Below are 21,984 nucleotides of genomic sequence, written 5' to 3' on the forward strand. Positions count from 1 at the left end.
CAGACAGTGTTTTTAAGGGAGAGTGAACAAGGGAGTGCTTGAGGGAGAGAGTGGTTACAGAAGTCGGGCGAGAGAGATGAGATGTTGTCCTTAATGATTCTAGAAGAGCAGGGGAGCACCTGTTGGGAGGAGACCTTCATAGAGCGGACTACTTTAGAGACCTCCAGTGCTATGGGCAGGAAGGAGGAGAGTGCAGGGGGGGTGTAGGAAAGGGAGCCAAGGGAGGCAGGAGAGCAGGAGCATGAGTGGAGGAGGGTGAGGACTGCTTTAGATGTGAAATGGGAGGCCAAAATGATGCAGAGCCTGGGAAGGATGTAGACTGTTAAAAGGAGGACAAGACAGTGACTATTCACTTTGTTGTATTATTGTATGTATATAACAAAAAATGAAAAAAAATTGAAATAAAGCAAAATCATTACTGCCGCTCTGCCAGCATTCATTTGGAGGTCAAGATTGTTCATAAAACTGGTATAGGTCATGATTGACCATTGGAGCGCACGCGGCCTACATGCAATTAGCACCGTATTGTCGGCGTAAGCCAGAACTCGAAGAGCGATATTATGAACATCGGCCTCCGTCTGCACCAAAGTTTGATAAAGCCCATTAATATAGAAAAACAAGATGAGCCAATGCCTTGCCGTACATCTGTATTTACTGAAAACATCTCTGTACATAGTCTATTGGCCCCACTCCTCAAGCATGCTTTTGTGTCAAGATGGACACCAGTAGCAGGTTTAGCCGGACAGGTGGACATGCCAAGGACCTGTGTACTTGCCATAGCTACTGGCCGTACATCCTTATCAAAGGTGGTGCTCAGGTCCATATACTGGTTCCTGTTTTAGGTATACTGAATTCGTTATCAGCAGATAACGATGTAAGGCCTGCTCTCCTGTGCTCATGTATTTTCACATGGTTTAGCTTTCTCTTTGATGCATTCAATTGTATGTTGCAATGAAGAAAAGACCCTACCAGCCCCAAAAGAGGGAGTGTCTTTTTTAAGAGATATCTTGCCTGGAAATTGCATTTTGGTTTCCCTGGCTGCTTTTGAAGTCCGAATATTCAGAAAGCAGTTAATGCCAGTAGCCATTGACTGCATTCCCAACATTAGGATTGACTGAGAGGAGGTCAATAATGATTTCCGTATGCTAATATTTCTTAACTGAATTTTGTTGTAGATTCATTATTTTCCTCCCTAGAAACCCAGAGTGCCACTACACAACAGAAATACGTGATTGGCTCATCTATCAAACCTTAAATTTAGCACCAGGTTTTCAAACTGAAAAGCAACCACAATTTGCAGATTACTGAATATCTGCAGATTGGCCTCATGTAGTCCAGCAATTGGGCAGACTCTTTCCAAAGCAAACTTCATAGAATGACACAAACCAGAAGCAAGAATCACAGTTACAACTGTTGTGTGTTTTACATGTCTGCTGGCCATAAGCCTTTCCCATAGAATGCTGTGAGCTGGTTTACTGACACCATGGGGAATGTTGATGGGAGTTTGGATGTGTGTTCTGTTACGTCAGTTAGGGCGAGAGCTGAAGGTGGTGAGGATGGCCAGTGGGTGATCTATGCGTCTCTTTCCAACCCGGTGTGGTCTCCATGTAAATAGACGAGAAGTAACTGGACCAATTTATATACTGTAAATATGTATGAATAAAGCTCCCTGGAAACAATCTTGGCCTCCACAGGTGGACTGTGTTTTAGCAACCATACAGGGCACAACAACCCACTTAAGAAGAGATTACGGAGGTCCACCAGCAGTGGAACCCATCTCAACCATTCTGACATGAAAGGAATGCATTAACCAGTCATCACAAGTTTGGTGTCTCATACCTGACCGAGGGATAATGGAACAGCGTCTTGAGTATGAGTGCGGCCAATTTTAATAATGGCAGAAAAGTCCTTGGATTTGGCCTCAAGGGCATCGTGGAGCTTCTGCAGCCCTGGCAGCAGCACTTCATGAACTTCCTTGGCTGCAGCAATATGCATGGCAGTGGGAAAGGTGTCATTTGAGCTCTGTTAAAACAGAAAAAATAGCTATCAGGTAACAAGGCAACAAAGAGACATGAAAAATTGTAGGGTCCTGTAAGTGTTAGTTTATCTTATATTGGTAAACTTTTTTTACTGAACACAAACTCATTTTTTGATTGATTACATATTTATTTCTTCACTTCAGCCTTCCTAGTGAAACAAACATAAATGCACTTGCTAGCTCCTTGTATGAAAGGAAGGATGAAGCCAACCTACTATTTTAGTCTTGGCTTAAAGGAACTCTTTTGCCCATGCAGGCCTCCTCACAAGTCTCAGACAGAGACTGTTTGCAACCTACATGGATGCAGAAACATAATTCTAGAAGAGAACGTGTTCCGCCTCCAAAATACCATTGCTCGGTGCCTACACACACTACCAATAGGTTTGTCTCTCTAGTTGGTGTTTTCGTAGCCACAACAAAAGATGCTGTCATTTGTACAAGCCATTTAAGACTTTGATTATTGGGTGCTGGGGGGAGGAGTGCTGAATATTAAGGTATATTACAGAAGAGCTAATGCATTTTTACATTTACAGTGAAATGAAATGTTAAAAGGAGATCAAATCTGGTTTTAATCAGCTTCTAAAGCCATGGTTATAAAATGCTGCAAGATTGGCATTTATCTAAAAATACAGCCTGTAAGAAATGTTTTAAACTGACATGGGTTTTCCCCCCCAGTGCCAAGGCCTTTTTGGTGATTTCAGTATTTCACCATGCAAAGCCTTCTAACATTTTCTCCATCATTAACACCTTAAGTGCCAAGGACGAGCTATCTTGTCCTTGGCACTGGGGAGGTAATCCCAAGGACGAGATGTCTCGTCCTTGGCACTTAAAGGGTTGGACAACTGAATGCTCGTGCAAGACATATTTCCACTTTATCACTTTATGATAAATTACTGGTCATGATGATTCAGGTACTCTGTTTTTGCTTTCCCTCCTTCACAACTGGCTGGGAATTGCCTATGGTAGCGTAGGCAGGCAAGGAAACTCCTCTTAAAAATTATTTCCTGGAAAACTTTAAGTGCTTCAATGGGACCTTTCAACCTTTTGTCAGGCTGGCCCCACCACTTTAAATGGAACATCACCAACCAGCACCTCTTTGTCCACTACTTTCCGGCACCACCCAAACCAACATACCAGGTTTGCAGTACAGTACATGTTTGCCTAGATGGAAGAGTTTGCGTTATGAAGGGGGGAGAACACGACCTGAGGGTATCAAATTAACCACAAAGGTCATTTTATTCTTACTCTAGCATAAATCACTCCTCCTACCCAACTGACATGGCAGCAGATTGTACATCTCAAAGACCTAGGAGGAGGTAACGGGGTATGCCAACTGATACCCAAAGAAACCGTACCCAAATAAAGCCAACTGCAAAAGAAAAAACAATGTGCAGAACATCATGCCAAAAGATACATTCTTTCTTAAACATCCAAACAATGCTTGAACAAAAAACAAAGAAAACGGGTTGCTCATGCGCTGTCCTACCAATTTCTGAAATAGGGACAGGTCATTAGAAAGCCAATGATGCCAGCTTCATTTTGGTGGATTGGGCATGCAGCCTCCGTTGCATGGGAAGACCATGTAACTCATAGGATCAAGAATTGCAGGAAACCATTCATCTTACCAGGTTTGCTTTTGCAGCATTTACAACCAGACCAAGCCCAGAATAAGTCACAAAAAGATATTCTGATGCTCTGAAGGGCTTAGTGCACCCACGATAACATGTCAAAGCCGTCACCGCACCCAGATTAAAGAAAGCACAAGGTCTAGGTTGAAAAACTAGAAGGATTATCCCTTTGTTGAAAAGAAACCCAGTTAAAACATTAGTATAAAGGAAGGAAACATTATAAGAATCCCCTTATCCTTTGGACAGAACAAGTCCTTTAGAAGACCAGGTGTCAGTTGTCAGAAGTGATAACCAGTAGGCAACACGAGCTGGGTCACCAGAGGCCATAGGCTTTTATGGCTTCTACATTATGGACCCAAGAACAACACTGAGGTCCCATTGTTGGGGCAGAGCTCTGATAGGAGGAAAGGATCATCAAAAAGACATCTCATTGCTTGATTCTTAAATAAAATGGTATTTGGCTATGCAGTAATTGTAGTGTTTACAGAAAGCAATGAGAATCCCCGTGAAGACCAAGAAAGACCAAGACATGACATTGTGTAAAGTAGCAAAGGTTCAATTATCCTTTCTAAAGGCCTAAAAAACAAAGGCGTTTACCCACCTATTGTTTAAAGGTGAATCATTTCCTTTTCAAGCTTGTTGCCTGAAAATGTTCTTTATAAATGCGTACATGAAAACACACCAATACCTCAGGCACCAGGCTTTAATGTTCAGTTATTGTATTGGATTGTACTCGAAACAGAACAAGCAGATCATATGCATGGGGGCATACCAGGAGCTTGGCACTAGGCAGAGGCTTCTCCTGAGGCCACAGAAATAGAGCAACTGGAGAGAATGCATGGAGGAACCAAAGAAGTAGCCTCCATCAAAGTATGAAGTCTTCAAAAGTAAAGTAATTAAATTAATCAACGTTCCCAGAGACAGACACGATGATGGCATCATCTACTGATGTATGGCAGGCTGCTCTGTGGTAGGCTTAGAGTCCTCACCACATTGAAGTAGTATTACTTCCTTTGTCCATGGACTCTGAATACCTCAAGGTTCTCTCCTCACTGTGATGTCTCTTATGTATATTTTATTTCTTGACAGGCACAGCAACACCATCTCCAGTAGATTCTGGGTTTGGTAACGATCACCAAAGTCTTTAATCTTTGGTTATGTTAGGGTTACTTCAACTTCAACAAGTTAGATTTTAACATTTTCCAAAAGTGGAGATTGTATTCAGTCTTTGTTCGATCGTGGCAAAAGCTTGTTACAGAAGTTGAGGGGCACGCATGAAAACGTTAGTCCCCAGATATGCTCTGGCAAAAGCACTGGACAGTAGGCGGACAACTAATGGACAATGGTAAGCATAAAGCATTTTGGTATGATACATGGACTGCAAAAATTCAGGCATTGATTTACACAAAAGAAAACAGTGCATCACACAGATGGTTTTAAAGTTAATACATTTTTCCACCGAGAGCCAATGTCTAAGCCTCTGGGCAGCGGAGATAGAGCGTCAATTAGGAGGGTAGAGACGAAGGTAGACCACAGAGCTCTGCAGCGTTTGGAGTATTTTAAGCAGAAATCTGAGAAGGCTGGAATGATGAGAGTCCTAAGAGTTATTGGTGCTGGACCAGGGTAGCTTTGACATCAGTGTGTGCCAAATAGCAAAATAATGTTTTGATCATCTTGAGATGGATAAACAGTGTGGCCAGAAATTATGCCATTTCAAGGATCACTGCTAGGCTTTTTACTGAGGGAGGAAGGTGTGGAAATATGACCCAATGAAGCAAAAATAAATTGAAATTTGGAGATAGAGATCCCACTATCAGAATCTTGGTCTTTGTGGGCTTAAGTCGGAAATAATTCACAGCCATCTAATGATTAATAGTAGTCATCAGTCCTTTAAATTAATTAGCTGCTGTTTGCTCTGAGGAGGATTCCAAGTCCAGTATAATCTGGGTATCATCAGCATAATTAAAGAAAATAAATACAAATAGGTACGAGTCAATGGCAGAGGATGAAGGTAGATATTCAGGCTAGGGGACAGTGCCGAACTCACGAGGATGCCACATTTCACCAGAGTAATAGGGAAACAGACTGACCCCATTGTGATGATTTTAAAAATAGGTGAAGTAATTGAGTACAGAGCCACCGATTCCTAATTTTTGCAATTGGGAAATAGGGAGTCACTAATAGAAGTGAGCAGTGGGATTTGCTATAATTGATACTGTGAAGGGAATAAATAAAGGTTGTTTCCATTCAGCAAAGGGCAATGTTCCAGGCCTTCACCTCCTCCCCTTAAGCAGGGCAAACCGAACTCAAAAGAGATAAGTTAGAGTCGCTCAATGACATAATCCAAAAGCAAAATGCCACTGTATTCATATCTGATGTTGGACAAAGGAAAAGTTGATGTAGGTCTTTTTCCAGAATGAGTACCACTTGCCTGACAGTCTAAACATTGTATTTTGGTCTCCATGGCCCAACTGTGGCTTAATAACTGTATTTTGGCCGGTCACGACTGGTCTGATTGTCCTTCATAAATTTTGTTTTGTCATTACTAGCCTCATCACTTACACCTCTAAGCCCCTCTGCTGCCTCCCACTGTTATCTGTCCTTCCTCTGCCCCAACATGTTTTCTCCACCCTCATCCACAGCTCACTCCCTTTTGCTGTATGATTGTCACAGGAATTTCAGGTCTGCCACTCCTGAGAATGCCAATCTTCATCCTGAAAACTATTCACACCCTATGCCTATACTGTCTTTCCTCTAGGTGTCCCTTTTATCACTTAACGCATAGGTAAACTAACCTCATTCACCCACTTCCACTTCCACTTCGCCGTACTGTCTCCCCTCCTCCCCATCCTCTCCCACTCCCTGTTTACTTTCTCTAGCTATGGAATGCTCAAAGACTATCCAGAAATCCCCTTTCCTTACACACCACTTCAACTCCCATCTTCCACAGGTAATGGTGATGGACGTGATACAAACATGGATGGCCCCTCACAACACAGCCACGCTAGCAGCCCTGCAGCACAGACTCTGCTACCTGCTCATCAATCCAAGGAAAATGGAGTGGCAAGTTACATGATCAAGAAAAAGGTTTGCTCCTCTTGACTTCTCCATCTTCATATAAGTACATTAGGGTTCACCTCGTTGCTCCTATTCCTTTTTTTTACAAAAAACCTTATTTAACATATGGCATTAACATACAGTAGTCCTATACAGTTTTCGATACGTGTAGTGTGTTACCAGCAAAAGAAAAGGAAAAAAAGGAACATTTACATATTCATTTTCTACTGTTACATCACAGTATCATCTGTACAGTCCGTTACATCGTTATTGTATCATGTGAATTTGGCGTTTGGGATTTTGGATTTTCTACCACATAAATTCTATATGGGGCCCATATATCTTTGGGTCGTGATGTTGCGGTTACAGTTTGTAGATAACATTCCTCCCTGTTTACATACGCCATTTCAGAAAACCATTGCTTCAGTGTCTTTTGCCTTCCATTGTAACAGTATGCATTTCTTTGCTATTATACAGCCGAGATTAAACAGTCTACGAGTCTTAATGTTTAAATGCCTATGTCGCCCAGGAGGTACTTCAGTGGCAATGGTGTCGGGGGTATCCCCATCATCTTGTGTAGTGTTTGTGCAATGCTGTGCCAATATTATGGGGACATTTGGAAGAAAGCATTCCTGAGCATCCAAGGACTGGCTGTCCTGGCCATTGAGATGAACCATTTTGCAGCGGACAACTTCACTGCATTTCAGCAGGGAATTCACAAGCGGAGAGATGTGGTAGTGGATATGGTGCAGCTCATCCAAGCAGACTACAGGATTAACAACAAGCAATCATTGAACTTCTGGACACCACAGACTTCCTGGACACACTCTAAAGGTGTTGCAGACTGGTCTACCATTGCATGGCCAAGGCAGCTGGCAGAAATGAATCTACCAAAACAAGCTCAAAGACAGGCCATTTCAGAGTCCACCTACACTTTGCTGAGTGTATTTAAGAAAACATTCTATGGAGTATAGGCGTGGGGCAAAGACTCATTGTCATGGACAATGCATGGGATCCTGAACATTCCTGTGCCAGCAGAAACACCACTATTGTGTGAAGAACTGCAGTCCTCGGTCACCATGCACCAGGCAGACAAACAATGGATGCAAACTATCTATGAGGTTATCCTATACGCATACCTGTGTGACTCGTAAGGTATCTACAGTACAACTGTATTCCCTGAAGAACTGTGTGGGACACCCCATACAAGATGCCAGGACATTCTCAAGATCAGCCCATGTGATCAGAATTCGAACTGTGCCAAATGCATGCAGAGTGCAATTCGAATGGAAACCTTCCATTGAAAATGTCTACTACTACCTAATGGATCCTACGTCGTGCAGTTTAACACTTCTTGCTGTGATGTGCCTGCAGGGATTGCAAGCCTGTTCACAGTCGCAAAGGTGGTCAAGTGTTGCAAAATTATTCTCCATCCACCTGTACGGACTGAGCTAGTGCTATTGAATTGGCCTGAAGTGAAGACATCACCTCTGAAATTCCCACTGTTATCACTGAGACTGCCATACCTCATGGATATGAAGATACACATCACTAGCACCACAGAAACCTTTGCAGAAGCATCAAACAGAACACTGCAATTGGCCAAAGACCTACTGGTGAGAACACCAGACTGGCCAAAGGAGATTCAAGCCCTGTTGGAAAGCTCCACTACAACAAATGGGAGGTCCATCCTGGGATCCTTTACGAACTGGCTGATGAATACAGTCTTTTCTTTGAATTCATTGAAAAGTAGTTCGGACTTTTTTGGAAACCTAGGCTTGGGGATCACACCTGTGTTCTACATCCTCGCAGCTGGATTTATCCTGATCCACTATTTATTTCATTGTGACAGGTAGCAGAAAACATGTTCAATGCACCTGAGCTGTATCTTGACTAACAGAAGAGAACTGTTCATAACTGTTTATGGAACGAACATCCACCTATCTCTGATTCATCAGCGACTGGAAATGGTCTGCGGACCATAACCTGCTGCAGCCGGCTCTTCTCAGGAAGATGTGTTTTAATGTTTAGTAATGGGAGTAGCCTGAGGGCGCCCTCACTGCTTTTTCACCACCACTGTCCTCTTCTCGGGTGGTCAGGGAAAGGCCATGACGTTTGGATTCTGAACCTGGGGGTGGATATGCGATGGAGGATCACCTGGGAGGAGGAGACTTGGGGAGGGGGGAGAGGACGTCATTAGGTGAGACATGGTATCCCCCATTCCCTTTTCACAATGAACCCTCTTATCTCTCAAGCCCTTATAGGCAATTGTCAGCTCTTTTCCTATTCTTCCCGTAAAACATTCCCCAAGAAACGCCAGTTTGAAACTGGAGAGAGGAAAAGACCAACTAGAAAGACACATCCTCATTTTGTTAATACATACACACATTAGCCTCAGCTGCGTACTGGGACGAGGATGAGGGCAGCAGGAGTAAGGCAGGACTACCGTTCGAATGGTGAGCGATCTAGTCTTTCCTGGACTCATTATGGTGGCAGGAACTTTAAAAGTTGACATCCTGTTGTAAATGGCTCCAGCTGTGAAAGCAGGGCTATGGACTGCTGTGTGCAGGCAGATCTTTCTGGATCAGCGGTGTGGCAAGCAGAGTGCTCGAGACTTGTTAAAGGATGCAGAGTTAATGCAGCGGGAAGAGTGTGACCGTCACAATTGAGCTAAGCGGTAGTACGTTTACTGAGCTGCAACTGGACCATTGCTGGGTGAGCAGAGCCACGGGAAACCACTGGGAGAAAGAGTGAGATACCGCGCAGGAGGGAGAAACCTTGTGGCAGCAAAGGACCTCTCCGAAGAGCCTTAAGATCTGACCGGTGTGTAAGGGTGAGCACCGGGTTGGCAGGAGCATATGCAAAGCTGGTGATGAACATCGATTTAAAATTAAGTGTAAACAAATAGAAGTACTTTTGAATACTGAACCAAGTGAAAGCCATTATATATGTCCTCATTAATGTCTATCAGAATGGCACTGTCATGGCCCAGGGCTCTCATTCTATGGCTAATTTTCCTCACCTAGTGTGTCCCCCCAGCAGCTTTGATGGATTTATGGAGTTTTATTTTTTTCCACTTGGTAAGAGTGTGAGCCTTTTTCCCACTTGCCATGTGTATTTCTACTGTTTGTGTGATCTTGGGCTCTGGAGTACACCACTCCATGAGCCCCACTTTTGATGTGTGTTACACACATGTGCAGTGCAGTGATGTACAGTGACACAGGGTTGCGTTTGAGACTTCCCACTGGCTCCATTTTTCTGGGGCTGACTACTGTCCCCCAGAAAGAGGTAAAGTTGCCATTTACTTTATGTAGTCATTTAAAACTACAGACCCAGTACACCCCATCTTACATGGAGTACTGGAAAGGGTTAATTCCTATCCCTTTTTGTCTGTGCCTCTGAGCTTTGTTTAGCTCTTTTAACATTTAGACTTGGCTGGTGGCAGTGGTATCTACCCTAACTTTTCTACCACGATTATACTATATAAACGTGGTACTGTTCCAGGCTATTATATTAGCCTCGAACATAAACCCACTTGACCAAATACTCTTTCTTTTGGCTCCTGTCAGGTTTATTCGCCTTTTCTTTTTGTTAAAGTCCTTCTTGTGTTTTACTTTGCACGGCAAACCAGGTTTGCTTTCTTTGTTCACCGTCTTTTGGCAGGCTTCTCCCAAGAAGCCCTCCTCTTGGCACCTGGGTGTCTAGGTGGGCTGAATGTGAGGGAGGGGTGTAGTCACCCCCTGCACAGGGTCTCCTTGGAAACCCAAGTCCCACTTTGTCGTGATTGGCCGAGGTGGTTGTCCGGGCCGGACAACCCCCCCCCCCCTGCTGTGTGATTGACAGCCAGGCTGTGCGAAGGGGGGATTTTTCGCATAAAAGGCAGGACTCTTGGGCTGGATGTCAGAGTCGCCACTGGAACTGCAAGGAACCGAAGAGAAGCGTAGTAGAAGACGGCTGCTGCAACTACCCCGTCCCGGTGAAGCCCTGCTGCAGTCCTGAGCTATCTACCCTTCAACGACAAGAGAAGATCCAGTCCGCAGTCTTCTTCCCTTGAGCATGGTGGGATCAACAAGCTCATCTTCCACAGGCAGAGGATCCTCTTCTTGGTCAAAATCGCTGCACACTGCTGTAGTGGTCCGGATAGCCACCTGAAGAGCCTCTCCTGTTTTAAAGGAGCGCACCTTTTATTCACTGTTGCTTTTGCTGCTGCTGGCCTCATCCCTGGGTAGTGTAGATCGCTCCAGATGTCGTCCTTCTTGTCTCCACGACTGAAGCCACAGGAACCGCGAGTCTGCAGGAACTACCAGGAACAACTGCCATAGCACCAGCTCTTCTTCACTTGGAATAAGGTACTGTGTCCAACTTCAAGGAATTAGGGTGAACTCTTTTTCCCTCACTAAAGGCTTGCCCTTATCTTCCTTCCCTCTTTTAACTTTTGCTTCCTCTTGTGACAATATCTAAGTACTCCTGGCAATCTAGAATCGTGAACTGTACTAACCGTGTGATCCTCGACAACAGGAACCCTGTTCCACTTGACACTGGCGCAGGCCTATTGACTTTAAATCACTTGTAGGAAAGTGTCCTCTGATTCCATCTGCCTTGACAAAAGTATTGCCTATGATTTTTATCCTCAGCTCTTTTGTGTTGATTCATGTGCTAAGTGTGTTTTAACTCCAGTAACATTTATTCCGGCGGGTACGCGTATCTTTAGTAAGACAGAACTGTCATTACTGTCAAAAAGTGATCACATCTGTACTCCCGGTAACGTCTTTGTTTCACAACACCGGTCTGTCAAAACCAAAAGGTACTTACCGTGAATTGTACTGCACAAAGTGAATTGGTTGTGTGTAGTGTATTTAACGTGTAGTTTTAATTTAATAGAAGTGAAGTGTTTTGCGAACAGATGGTCTAGAAATAAATGTACTTTTACATTTTAACCAAAAACCTTGAGTCAGTGTTTGCTTGGGTCACAGTAATTGTAGTCCTTTGTGTAATCTCTACTACTGCTCATTTCCTCTTGAGATAAGTCTGGCTGCTCCGCTACTGCTATCACTTTAACAGTGTAGTACAGACTTGTACCAAAGGTGAACTTGTATTACCACTTGTAGTCTTAATTGTGTGTAGTCGTCCCTAAGGGCACTGCACAGGATTCTGCCTAACAGGCACCCAGCCCAACCTCCTCCTCCTAGATGCCGTCTCCCGTCTCTCACCAACTTACTCTTTCCCTATCCAGCCTCCCCTCCTTCTGTCGTCCCTCTGGCTCCGCTGCCATCACTGAATGGTGTACCACACTCATGTAACCTTCCTTGGAAGGCCTTCAAAAGTGGCAACCTGCTCCGCTACCCTCAACACTCGCTCTGCCACCTCCTCGATTTCCTCGCTCTCACCGAGACATGGTTCACAGACAGCTCCTGTTATGGTTTGAACACTGTAACAAATATGAGTACAACAAAAGGATATAGGTCTAGGACTACCTTAAAGGATACACTTGGTGAGAGCAGTCTGGTCTTGAGGATTCAAGAAACGAATCGAGTAGAACGATCTGGTCAAAATCAGACCTTCCAATTGATGACACTCTATGACCGTATTGAAAGCACAGTCAGAGAGAGGAATCAATGGAAAGGGCGTGGAACACAAAACACTCGCCAGGCTGTGAGAAAAATAAGGAACATATCAATGTATGAATGTACTATGGGATCCTGTCACCGTATAACATATAAAGGTATACCACTGACCTGTTGGCGTAAGAACACTTCAGGAAATGAGTCCGTAACAGAAAACACCAAAACAATTCAAGGTAAACGACAGGGAAGGGAGGTTAGTATAGGAAACTAATCCCATACGACACTAGGGTCACGCTATTACCGGGTTGGTGCACTACCGGATGGCGTCCATGAAGTCCCATGCACATAAGAAGTAAATAGGAGAAAACAAGTTGGTGTGTAAACGTTCTTGACGGTAAGTAACCAATGCCCTTGAAAACAACAGATGATCAACTCACAGAAATATGAATTAGTTCATAAGCCAAGCTGGTAAGGTATTATGGAGGAGAGAGCGCACTAACCCACTAGAAGTGTAAGAGGAAGGTTAGGCTCATAGAGTCTGTTATTGTAGCACAAAGATCCTTGAAGTTAGTGAACCCGCTGTGTCAACGCGGCTGGAATGGATCCTTGAAAACGGACGTAGCCGCTGTGTCAACGCGGCTGAATTGATTCTTGAAAGAGAGGAAACCGCTATATCAACGCGCCTGACTGAAAACAAACAGAAACAATCCCTGTTCCAACACGGTGGAATGCTAATCTGGAGCAGCCGCCGTGACAAACGTGCTTGAATAAGGTACCACGTTAACTGCTGCGTACCTCCAGAGTCAGCAAGGTTTGCTTTGCACGGAACTATACAGCGAGGTCCGCTTTGGAAACCCGACAGCGAAGGGGCTCGTAGTTCCCTAATTGAATATGAAAAAAAAGAAGTACTGCGTAGCACCTAGCGGCAGAAAAGACACTAAATGGAATCCGGAATACTGTTGCAGTAAACAGGTCTGTAGCATGAAACTAGGAAACATCGCTTCAGGTAGCAGAATGCTGTAGCAAACAATCAGAATCAGCGAACATGTGTACACAATGCTGCTAAATACGTAGTACGAGAGACAAGTGATCAGGAAGCAGCACACTTGACTTAACGGTGTGTGTGTTGCAAATGCCGCTTTCATGGCAAAGAATCAAACAATCTATATGCGAATTGCAGTCCACGAAGATGAGGAGCCATGGGAACAGCTGCATCAGGGGTGACAGCTCCGTTACGAGTTTGGACACTCCTGCCTGAGGGTTCCAAGATCCTCTGTCATATCATATCACATCATACCCACTCAGTCCTATTCCTCTTTCGAATCCCTGGTCTGAAGGCAAGGCTTGGTGTCTCCTATGGCCTCTCTCTGACTCTGGCCACCATCTACAGGGCTCTTGGCCAGGTACCCCACTTCCTCATTGAATGGGCTGACCTCATCTCTTGTCTCGTGACCTCCTGCAAGAAGTTCTCCCGTGGAGACTTCAACATTCACCTGGACTCCCACGATGCAGCCTCTGGTTCTTTCCGCAACCTCTGCTACTCTCTTTCCCTCTCCAATCTTCCCTCTGGTCCAACGCTCTCTGCCAGACACACCTTGGATGCTCTCATCTCCTCTGACTTCTCCATCTCCAACCCTCTTGTTACTCCCCTCTACTGGTCTGATCATGCACTCCTTTCCTCTCACCTGGATCTACTTGGTCCTCCGACTAAGCCTTCGCCCGCACTGCCAGCCTCCTTCTCCCTCATTCGACCGATGAAGCGAGTGTCAACTGATGCTTTTGCTGCCTCCTTCATTCCCCCTCCTAACCCCTCCACAGACTCTCATTCCGATACAGCCCTCTCCAACCTTCAACTCTCCATCTACAACACACTGGATATCCTTGCCCCTGCATGAGGATTTGCCTGAAGCCTACCTCCAAGTCCAATTCTTGGTATGACTCTGATCTAGCTGCTCTGAAACGCAAGTGCAGAGTTGCTGTGCGGAAGAGGCAGGTTTCGAGCACATCCTCTGACAAACTGGCCTGCTGCCTGCTCCAAAGGAAATACAGACTTGCCATCTGCTCTAAGAAAAAGGCCTATATCTAAGCCTGCATCTCTGCAACCACTAACACAGCAGAACTTTTCGAAATAGGCAAGGAACTCGCCAAACCTACTGCAGTCGCCACCTCTCTTATACCATCCTTGGCACTGTGCATTTTTCTGGCCTCTAACTTCATCTCCAAAACTCAGGACATGCTCTCCTCACTCACGTCCACTGCACATCATTCTCCCTCCCCTCTTCCAGTCCTCTCTTGGCTCCCCCCCCCCCCCGTCTCCTTCCTCTCTATTCCCCACTTTTTCTCCCATAACACCTGATGAGGTAGACAAGTCCACTCTAGGAAAGTCTCTTCCAAACAGGTGCTCCTCGAGAACATTGTCTCCCTTACTCCAGCCTTGGCTGATTTTTGCAATCACTCCTTTGCCACTGGATCCTTCCCCTCTCCCCTCAAGCACCGCCTTGTGCACCCTCTCCTAAATAAAACATCAGCGGATCCCTCCTGTCTGGCAAACTACCACCCTATCTTCAGTACCCCCTTCTTGGACAAACATTTGGAGAAGCCGGACAAATCCCAGGTTGTGCATCACAATGAATATGTTGGTTGTCTCAACAACCACCAGTCTGGCTTCAGTGCTGCCAGAGGCTTGAAAAACTGCACTTCTGAACACCTTGCTCACTAATATCGATTCCAGCTCTCCTGTTCTCATCGTTCTTGACCTCTCTTCTGCCTTTGATACAGTCAATCATGCCACCTTGATAAAGCGGCTCTGTGACACTCTTGGCATCACAGACCTGGCTCTGGACTGGTTGACCTCCTTCCTTCTCTGACCGACCCTCACAGATTCAATAGGGCCCTTTCCTCTCCACCATCTTAACCTTCCCAGCCGTGGTGTCCCTCAGGGCTCTATTCTCTCGCACTGGCTCTTCATCAACTACATGCCCCCCCCAGCTCATCTAATCTTCACCTTCTCTCCTAACTTTTAGTGTTATGCTGATGACCCGCTGCTTTCATTCAAGCTACCCTCCTCTTCTTTCCCTCTCATTCCTGCCTGTCTGCTAGTCAGGCGTGGTGCACCTCTAATGAGCTCTGCCTTAATGCCAGCAAGACTGGGATCCTTCTCATTGAGACCCCTGCTCTCTCCTTGCCTCCCACACTCTTTCGGCCCCCTCCCCTCACCCTCGTGTGAAGCAAAAAACCTTGGTGTCATCGTCGACTCTTCACACTCCTTCTCTCCTCACATCGTGGACCTGGCCAAGAAGGCTCACTTTCAGCTTCACCTCCTCAGAGGCATTCTCCCCTTCCTCACCTACCACCAGCAACAGCCTCTTCCTCAATCTGCCTACCTCTTCTCCCATGGGCAGTAAAGGGTGCAGCAGTCTGCTCTGTGTGGAAGAGAGGAGTCGTGGTTTTGTAGCTGCTTGCGGCTCTGCATTGCTGGTGTCCTGCTTGTCACGCCCACCAGCATTTATAACCCGGCAAGCCTCCTGCGAGGGTGAAGACTGCAGGAAGTAAAGTACGTGGGTGTCTGTGACCCGCAAGGTGTCTGTGACCCACGGGGGAACACTTCACTTTTACTCTTTAGCATGACAGGGCTCAGCTGGTTTGAAAATAAGTGGTCCTTTTTCTTACAACCTTTTTCCGAGCTCTATGTGGGTCATAAGGTGGTGTTCAATCTCAAACTGGAAGAACCTGGCCCTTGGAGGAAGACAATGGTTATTGCCTCGATTTGTTGTACTCTGCTGTCAGAATAGACATGGCCGGTACATTGATACTGACTATGGCGAATGACTAGGTTCCGTTTTGTTTTATTTAAATCAACCATCTGTGGGAGTATGGAAACCAAATCGACAAACTAGCTGTGATGGATCGCTTGCCTATGCTTCCTTTGGCTCAATTGCTGTTGTGTTAGTAACAACGTTACTTGAACTCTGGCTTCTATCTGCTGGTTTTATATTGGGAATATTCCAGCCCTGAGAAATGTGTCAATTTGAATTGACTGCTAAGCGCTGTAACATGGGCTTGATTGGTATCAAAGTTAAATATGGTGAAAAGAAATGATGTACCCACTTACTGGGAGCTGGGAACAATACATTTTTTAGACTATTTACATCAATCACAGATGTTAATAATCCGATTACAGAAATAAAAGATCTACCCACAATATGGATGGACTTGAAAATCCCATGAGTAATGGGGAAAGCTGGGAAACCACCATAAGGGGGCAACGAAGCCAGCAGTTAACCACCCCCCGTTGGCAGCTTCAAATTGCGTTGCTCGATCTGACAAGGAACACGTTACTTACCTGTAACTGTTCTCCAGCATGGATTCACATGCTCATGAATATTCCCCGCTGTCAGGCTGGGAATGCTCGGTAAAGAAAAAATATATCGGTTTCAGTTTCGTTTCTGAACTGTCTTTCTACTAATAACCAATCACTGGTCTCCGGGTCATACTGCCCCCAGCCAATGACTGCCCTCTACCTAAGCCCCTCCCCTGGCAGCCATCTTCAGATTTGGTAGCACGTAAAGTGGCAGTAGGACCAATAGAAGAGCCGCAGAGGGGTTGGAGTGAGGGTTTGCATGTGAACCCATGCCATACCCATGCTGGAGAACAACAGTTACAGGTAAGTAACTTGCTCCTTCTCCAGCATGGGGTCTGGCATGGATTCACATGCTCATGAATACATAGCAGTACACACATGCATAACCACAGGAGGTGGCAAAGCTCAACATTAAGCATCTCTTACCTCCTCACCAAGCTCACCTTCAAGCGAACAGGTTGTGCAGCACTGCTTGGCCGACTCTGGACTCCTCCCTGGTATCCCGGTCGACGCAGTAGAATTTCGTGAATGTGTGTGTCGACCACCACGTAGCTGCCCTGCAGATGTCCAACAGGGGCACACCAGACAAGAACGCCGTAGTAGCAGCGGTTGCTCTGGTCGAATGGGCTCTCGGACGGCCGGGCAACGGTCAGTTTGCCAACCAGTGACATTGCATGATGCAGCCGGAGAGCCATCTGGAAATGGAAGCCTTGGAGAGTACCTTCCCTTGGTTCACAGGGCCAAAGTTCACAAACAGCTTTGATGTCTTCCGAAAACTCTTCGTGCGGTCCATGTAGAACTTCAGCACTCTAGCCACATCCAGCGAGTGCAAAGTCCTCTCAGCCAGTGGCGAAGGCGACGGGAAGAAAACGGGCAACACCAAGGGCTCGTTGAGATGGAAGTCCGACGGCACCTTAGGCATGAAGGAGGGGTACGTCCTCAGCACTACCCTCATCTGGTGGAATGTCAGGTACGGCGGCTTACAGGAGAGTGCCTGGATCTCTCCCACTCGTCGTGCAGAGGTGATGGCCACAAGAAACACTGTCTTCCACGATAGGAATTTCAGCAGCGCCGAATGCAAAGGCTCAATTGGCGGGCCCATGAGCCTGGTCAGCACCACATTGAGCTTCCACACCGGGGGCCAGAGTCTTCACTGGCGGAAACGAGCAGAACAGTCCTTTCATGAACTCCTTCACCTGGTGGTGGGACCACAGCGACGACCGCCCCAGAGTTCTGGTGTAACGGGAGATAGCCGCCAGATGAATTTTGATGGAGGCATGCGCGGGCCCCGCCTTGGCCAGCGACAGCAAGTACGGCAGTACTTGGGGGGCTGTAATCCGTAGAGGGTTGATCTTCTGTGCACGGCACCAGACAGAGAACCTCTTACATTTATGTCCAAAGCACTTAAGAGTCGAGGAAGCCCTGGCCTTGGCAAGCACCTCCTTGCAGTCAGCCGGGATGTCGTAGCCTCCAAACTCTAGTGCTGCAGGAGCCAGGCCTGTAGATTCAGAGATCCTGGATCGTGATGCACGATCGCGCCTCCTTCCCTGGCGAGAAGATCCGCGTCAGTCGACAGCCTGACTGGAGGGGACGCTGACATGTCCAGAAGGTTCGGGAATCATATCTGCCTCAGCCGCGCCGTTGCAACGAGGATCATCCTGCACCGGGACCGTCTGAGTTGACTGATGAGTCACAGGAGCAACGGTAATGGTGGGAACGCATAGAGGAACAGGCCGTCCCAGGGGAAGGAGAATGCATCCCCCATGCTCCCCGGCTGGGGAAGCCTGCTGGCGAACCTCCGGCACTTGATGTTCGTCGCCGGCGCGAACAGATCGATCTGGGGATTTCCCCATCGTCGGAATAGGAGATCTACTTGATCTTGCTGAAGCTCCCATTCGTGGCAGGAGCGCAGCTCTCTGCTGAGTGAGTCAGCGACTGTGTTCTTTACTCTTGCCAGGTGAAAGGGTACTAGGAACATTCCATGGGCGACGGCCCAGTGCCACAGATCCTGTGCTTCCTTGGAGAGAGCTGGGGATCTGGTGCCCCCCTGCTTCTGGATGTAGAACATTGTGGTGGTGTGGTCGGTGAAGACCCTTACCACTCTGCCCTTGAGGGACGGAACGAAGGACCTGAGGGCCCAGAACACGGCCCGAAGCTCCAGGACGTTGATGTGCAGTGACCTCTCCTCCGGGAGCCAAAGGCCTCTTGCTTGGAGATCTCCGGTGTGGGCGCCCCATCCCTCCAGGGAGGCGTCCGTCGTCACCGTCTCCTGGTACGCTGGGGCCTGGAAGTTCATGCGCACTGTGATTTGCGTGTGGGTGCCCCACCATTGGATCGCTTGACGGAAAGACCCGTTGAGGGAGATCTTGTCTTCGAAACTTCCCGCCACTTGTATCCACCGGGCGTCGAACTCCTGCAGTGGCCACATCCGCAACCTGCACAGTCACACGAGGTAGAAGCATGACGCCATCATGCCGAGCAGGGACTTGATGGACCTCACCCTGGCAACGTCCGTGGTCAACAGCTGTTGTAACTTGCCCAGGATGGCCTTTATCCTCTCCTCCGACCGTGAAGCCAGCCGCGTCACCGTGTTGAGCCTGGCTCCCAGGAACAAGGCGTCCTGCGATGGCACCAAGCAGGACTTCGCATAGTTTATAGAGAACCCCAGTTCCATGAGCAGGCGGACGGTCCTCGCTGTGTGGTCGACGGCGAGTTCCCTTGACTTCACTCGGATGAGCCAATCGTTCAGATAGGGGCAGACATGCAGCCCCTGCAGGCGCAGCCGCGCCGCCACCTTTGCCAGGCACTTGGGGAGGACCCTTGGTGCCGACTTCAAACCGAAGGGCAGTGCCTTGAACTGATAGTGTCGCCCCTGGACCACGAAGTGCAGAACTCTTCAATGTCCTTTGTGAATGGCGATGTGGAAATATGCATCCTCCAGAGACGACAGGAAGTCCCCTTCTTCCAGCTGTCCCAGCACGTGCTGAAGGGTGACCATCCAGAATTTTTGGCATCTTTTGTAATTGTTGAGGCGGCGGAGGTCCAGGATAGGCCGCCAGCCGCCGGTCTTCTTTCGGACGAGGAAGTAACGCGAGTACACTCCGGAGCCCCGGAGTCTCTCCGCGACAAGCTCTATCGCGCCCTTTTCCAGCATTGCTCGTACCTCCAGAAGTAGCTGTGGAATGTGTTTTTTTTTTCTGGCCACCGGTGGAAAGTGGGGACGCTTCCTTTGGAACTCCAGAGTGTGTCCGTGGGCCAGGGCATCCAGCACCCAACTGTCGGTGGAGATGGATTTCCACACCCCGACTAAATTCGTCAGCCGGCCTCCCCCTGGGGTGCTCGGGTGGGGTCCCGACGCCCCGGCCGGTTCAGTCCTGCTTCGCCGAGGCCTTGCCACCTTGGGCCCCTTGGCGATGACGACGATGTCCACCGGCCTTGCTGCGGCCCCTGTAGGCTTCCTGAGATGAAGAACGGGCCGCCTGACGGTACAACGAGGAGCTTGCACCAAATCCTTTGGAGGCACCTTGAGACTTGCCTCCGGAGGTCAGAAAGGACGGCCGTCGCTGATGGATCGTGCCCAAGGCACGGGCCGTTTCGGTGTCTGCCTTGATGGCCTGCAGTGACTCGTTCTCTGCCTTGCCGAACAGGTTGTTCCCATCAAAGGCAGTCCAGTACCCGGGTCTGTACGTCCTGACGGAAATTGGTGGCCCCGAGCCAACCGCGCCGGCGAAGGCAAACGCTGTTGCCCATCTGGCGAAAACCGGTGTCGGCGATGTCCGCGGCTACCGTGAGGGCATGGTCAGAATTTCTAGGGCCTCCGCTCTCATGCGGGCCACGATAGCGAGAGCGTTGGCCGCCTTAATGTTCGTCGTTGCCGACGAGATGACCTGACGTCCCATGGCGTCCAGCTTCTTCCCATCGCCGTCCGGCGGGGAAGTGGAAGTAGATGCCGTCGCCCCTGCCGATTTCTTCTTGGCCACCGCGGAGACCATGGAATCCAGGGACGGCTGCACCCTGAGGCACAAAGCAGCAAAATCTGGGGCCCGGTACTTCTACTTGTACTGGTCTCTCTTCGCAGGAGCCGTGGACGGGTTCTTCAGAAAGGACAGTCCCTCGTCCCAGATGTCGTCCAACAGCGGGACTGAAAGTACGGTCTTCCTCTTGGCCTCTCATTGCTGATAAAGGAATCCCTCCTTCTTCTGCTCTTCGGGGCATAGCTGGAAAAGCTCGGAGGCCCTGGCGATCATGGCGTGAAACAAGCCAATTTCGTCGGGAGGGGAAGCCCGGGGAGGGGGCGATGGGTGATCTGTTGCGTCGTCTCTGCCGTCGTCCGTCCCCGTCGTCGCCGTCTCAGTCTCCGTCTCATCCCTCGCACATGGTGTGCAGTGCCAGCAAGATGTCTTCCGACCTGTCCGACGGTGTTGGCATCGGTTGTGACGGGAGCGTAGGCAGAGGCTCCTCCGGTTCCTCATCCACCTGCCGTTCTTCGTCGGCTCCACCCTTGCTCTCCACGTCCGCCTCGTTGGGAATCTTCCCGCAGGCCCTGACCTCATCGAAACTCTTGTCCAGCACTGCCTTGATGACCGACAACTCGTCCTCGGAGGAGGTATCTGAATCCGCTAGGACTACCGTCCCCCCCCCCCCTCCTTCTTGGCCCGGGGCTTCACAGGGGTCTTTTCGATCGGTTGGAAAGACGATTCCCTCCGGGATGGCAGGAAAACTCTAGGCCTGGAGCACGTCTCCACTGGGGTCGCCTCTGCAGGCTTTGCCAGGGACACCACACCTCCCCCAATCGAGGCCTTAGCCGGGTGAATCTGGGACTTAACGACCTTAGGTGTGTCAGAGGCCTTCACCGTGGGGGGAGGGTCACCGCCTTGCTCCCCCTTGGCTTTTTCCGTCGAGATCGGCTGGGGTTTCTCCCGAAGCTTACCCGGGTTCTCAGACTTCCTTTTCAACGAGCCGGAGCGTTGGCTCGTGGTTGCCGTCATAGCCGGAGCGCCCTCAAAGGTCTTAGAAGACCGCTCAGCCTTCAACTTCTCACCTGCTGCCGGGCTCTTCGCCTCCAGCCAGTTAGCGAGTCGTTTACGACGGTCTTTCATGGTCCGGACGGACAAGTTCTTGCAGAACACACAGTCCTCCTCCACGTGCGACTGGTCAGAGTTGTCACACTCTACCCTTTTTCTCACCTGTTTTTCTCTGGGTTGAGTTTTCTTGGGAGACTTTTCCTTCTTCCTGGTTGTTCTGGACAGGTAAGGCCGCGTATCCTCTGGGTCTGGGTCCAGTGTGAGGTTTGCTGTATGCCTCAGGAAACTAAGTGAAGTTCAGTATCCAGGATGG

General features: G+C 48.2%; 1 protein-coding gene across 1 annotated transcript in view; it reads right to left on the reverse strand.

The window, feature by feature from the left end:
- The window catches only part of FH (fumarate hydratase), a 642,870-nt gene that overhangs the window by 398,260 nt on the left and 222,626 nt on the right, over positions 1-21,984 (reverse strand). The window contains exon 5 of the mRNA XM_069607901.1: positions 1,840-2,022. Coding sequence (XP_069464002.1) covers positions 1,840-2,022 — 183 coding nt within the window. The remainder of the gene's footprint in view (positions 1-1,839; positions 2,023-21,984) is intronic.

The sequence above is a fragment of the Ambystoma mexicanum genome, chromosome 4q (genome assembly GCF_040938575.1).
Source record: "Ambystoma mexicanum isolate Mex_15411 chromosome 4q, UKY_AmexF1_1, whole genome shotgun sequence".
Classification (NCBI taxonomy): domain Eukaryota; kingdom Metazoa; phylum Chordata; class Amphibia; order Caudata; family Ambystomatidae; genus Ambystoma; species Ambystoma mexicanum.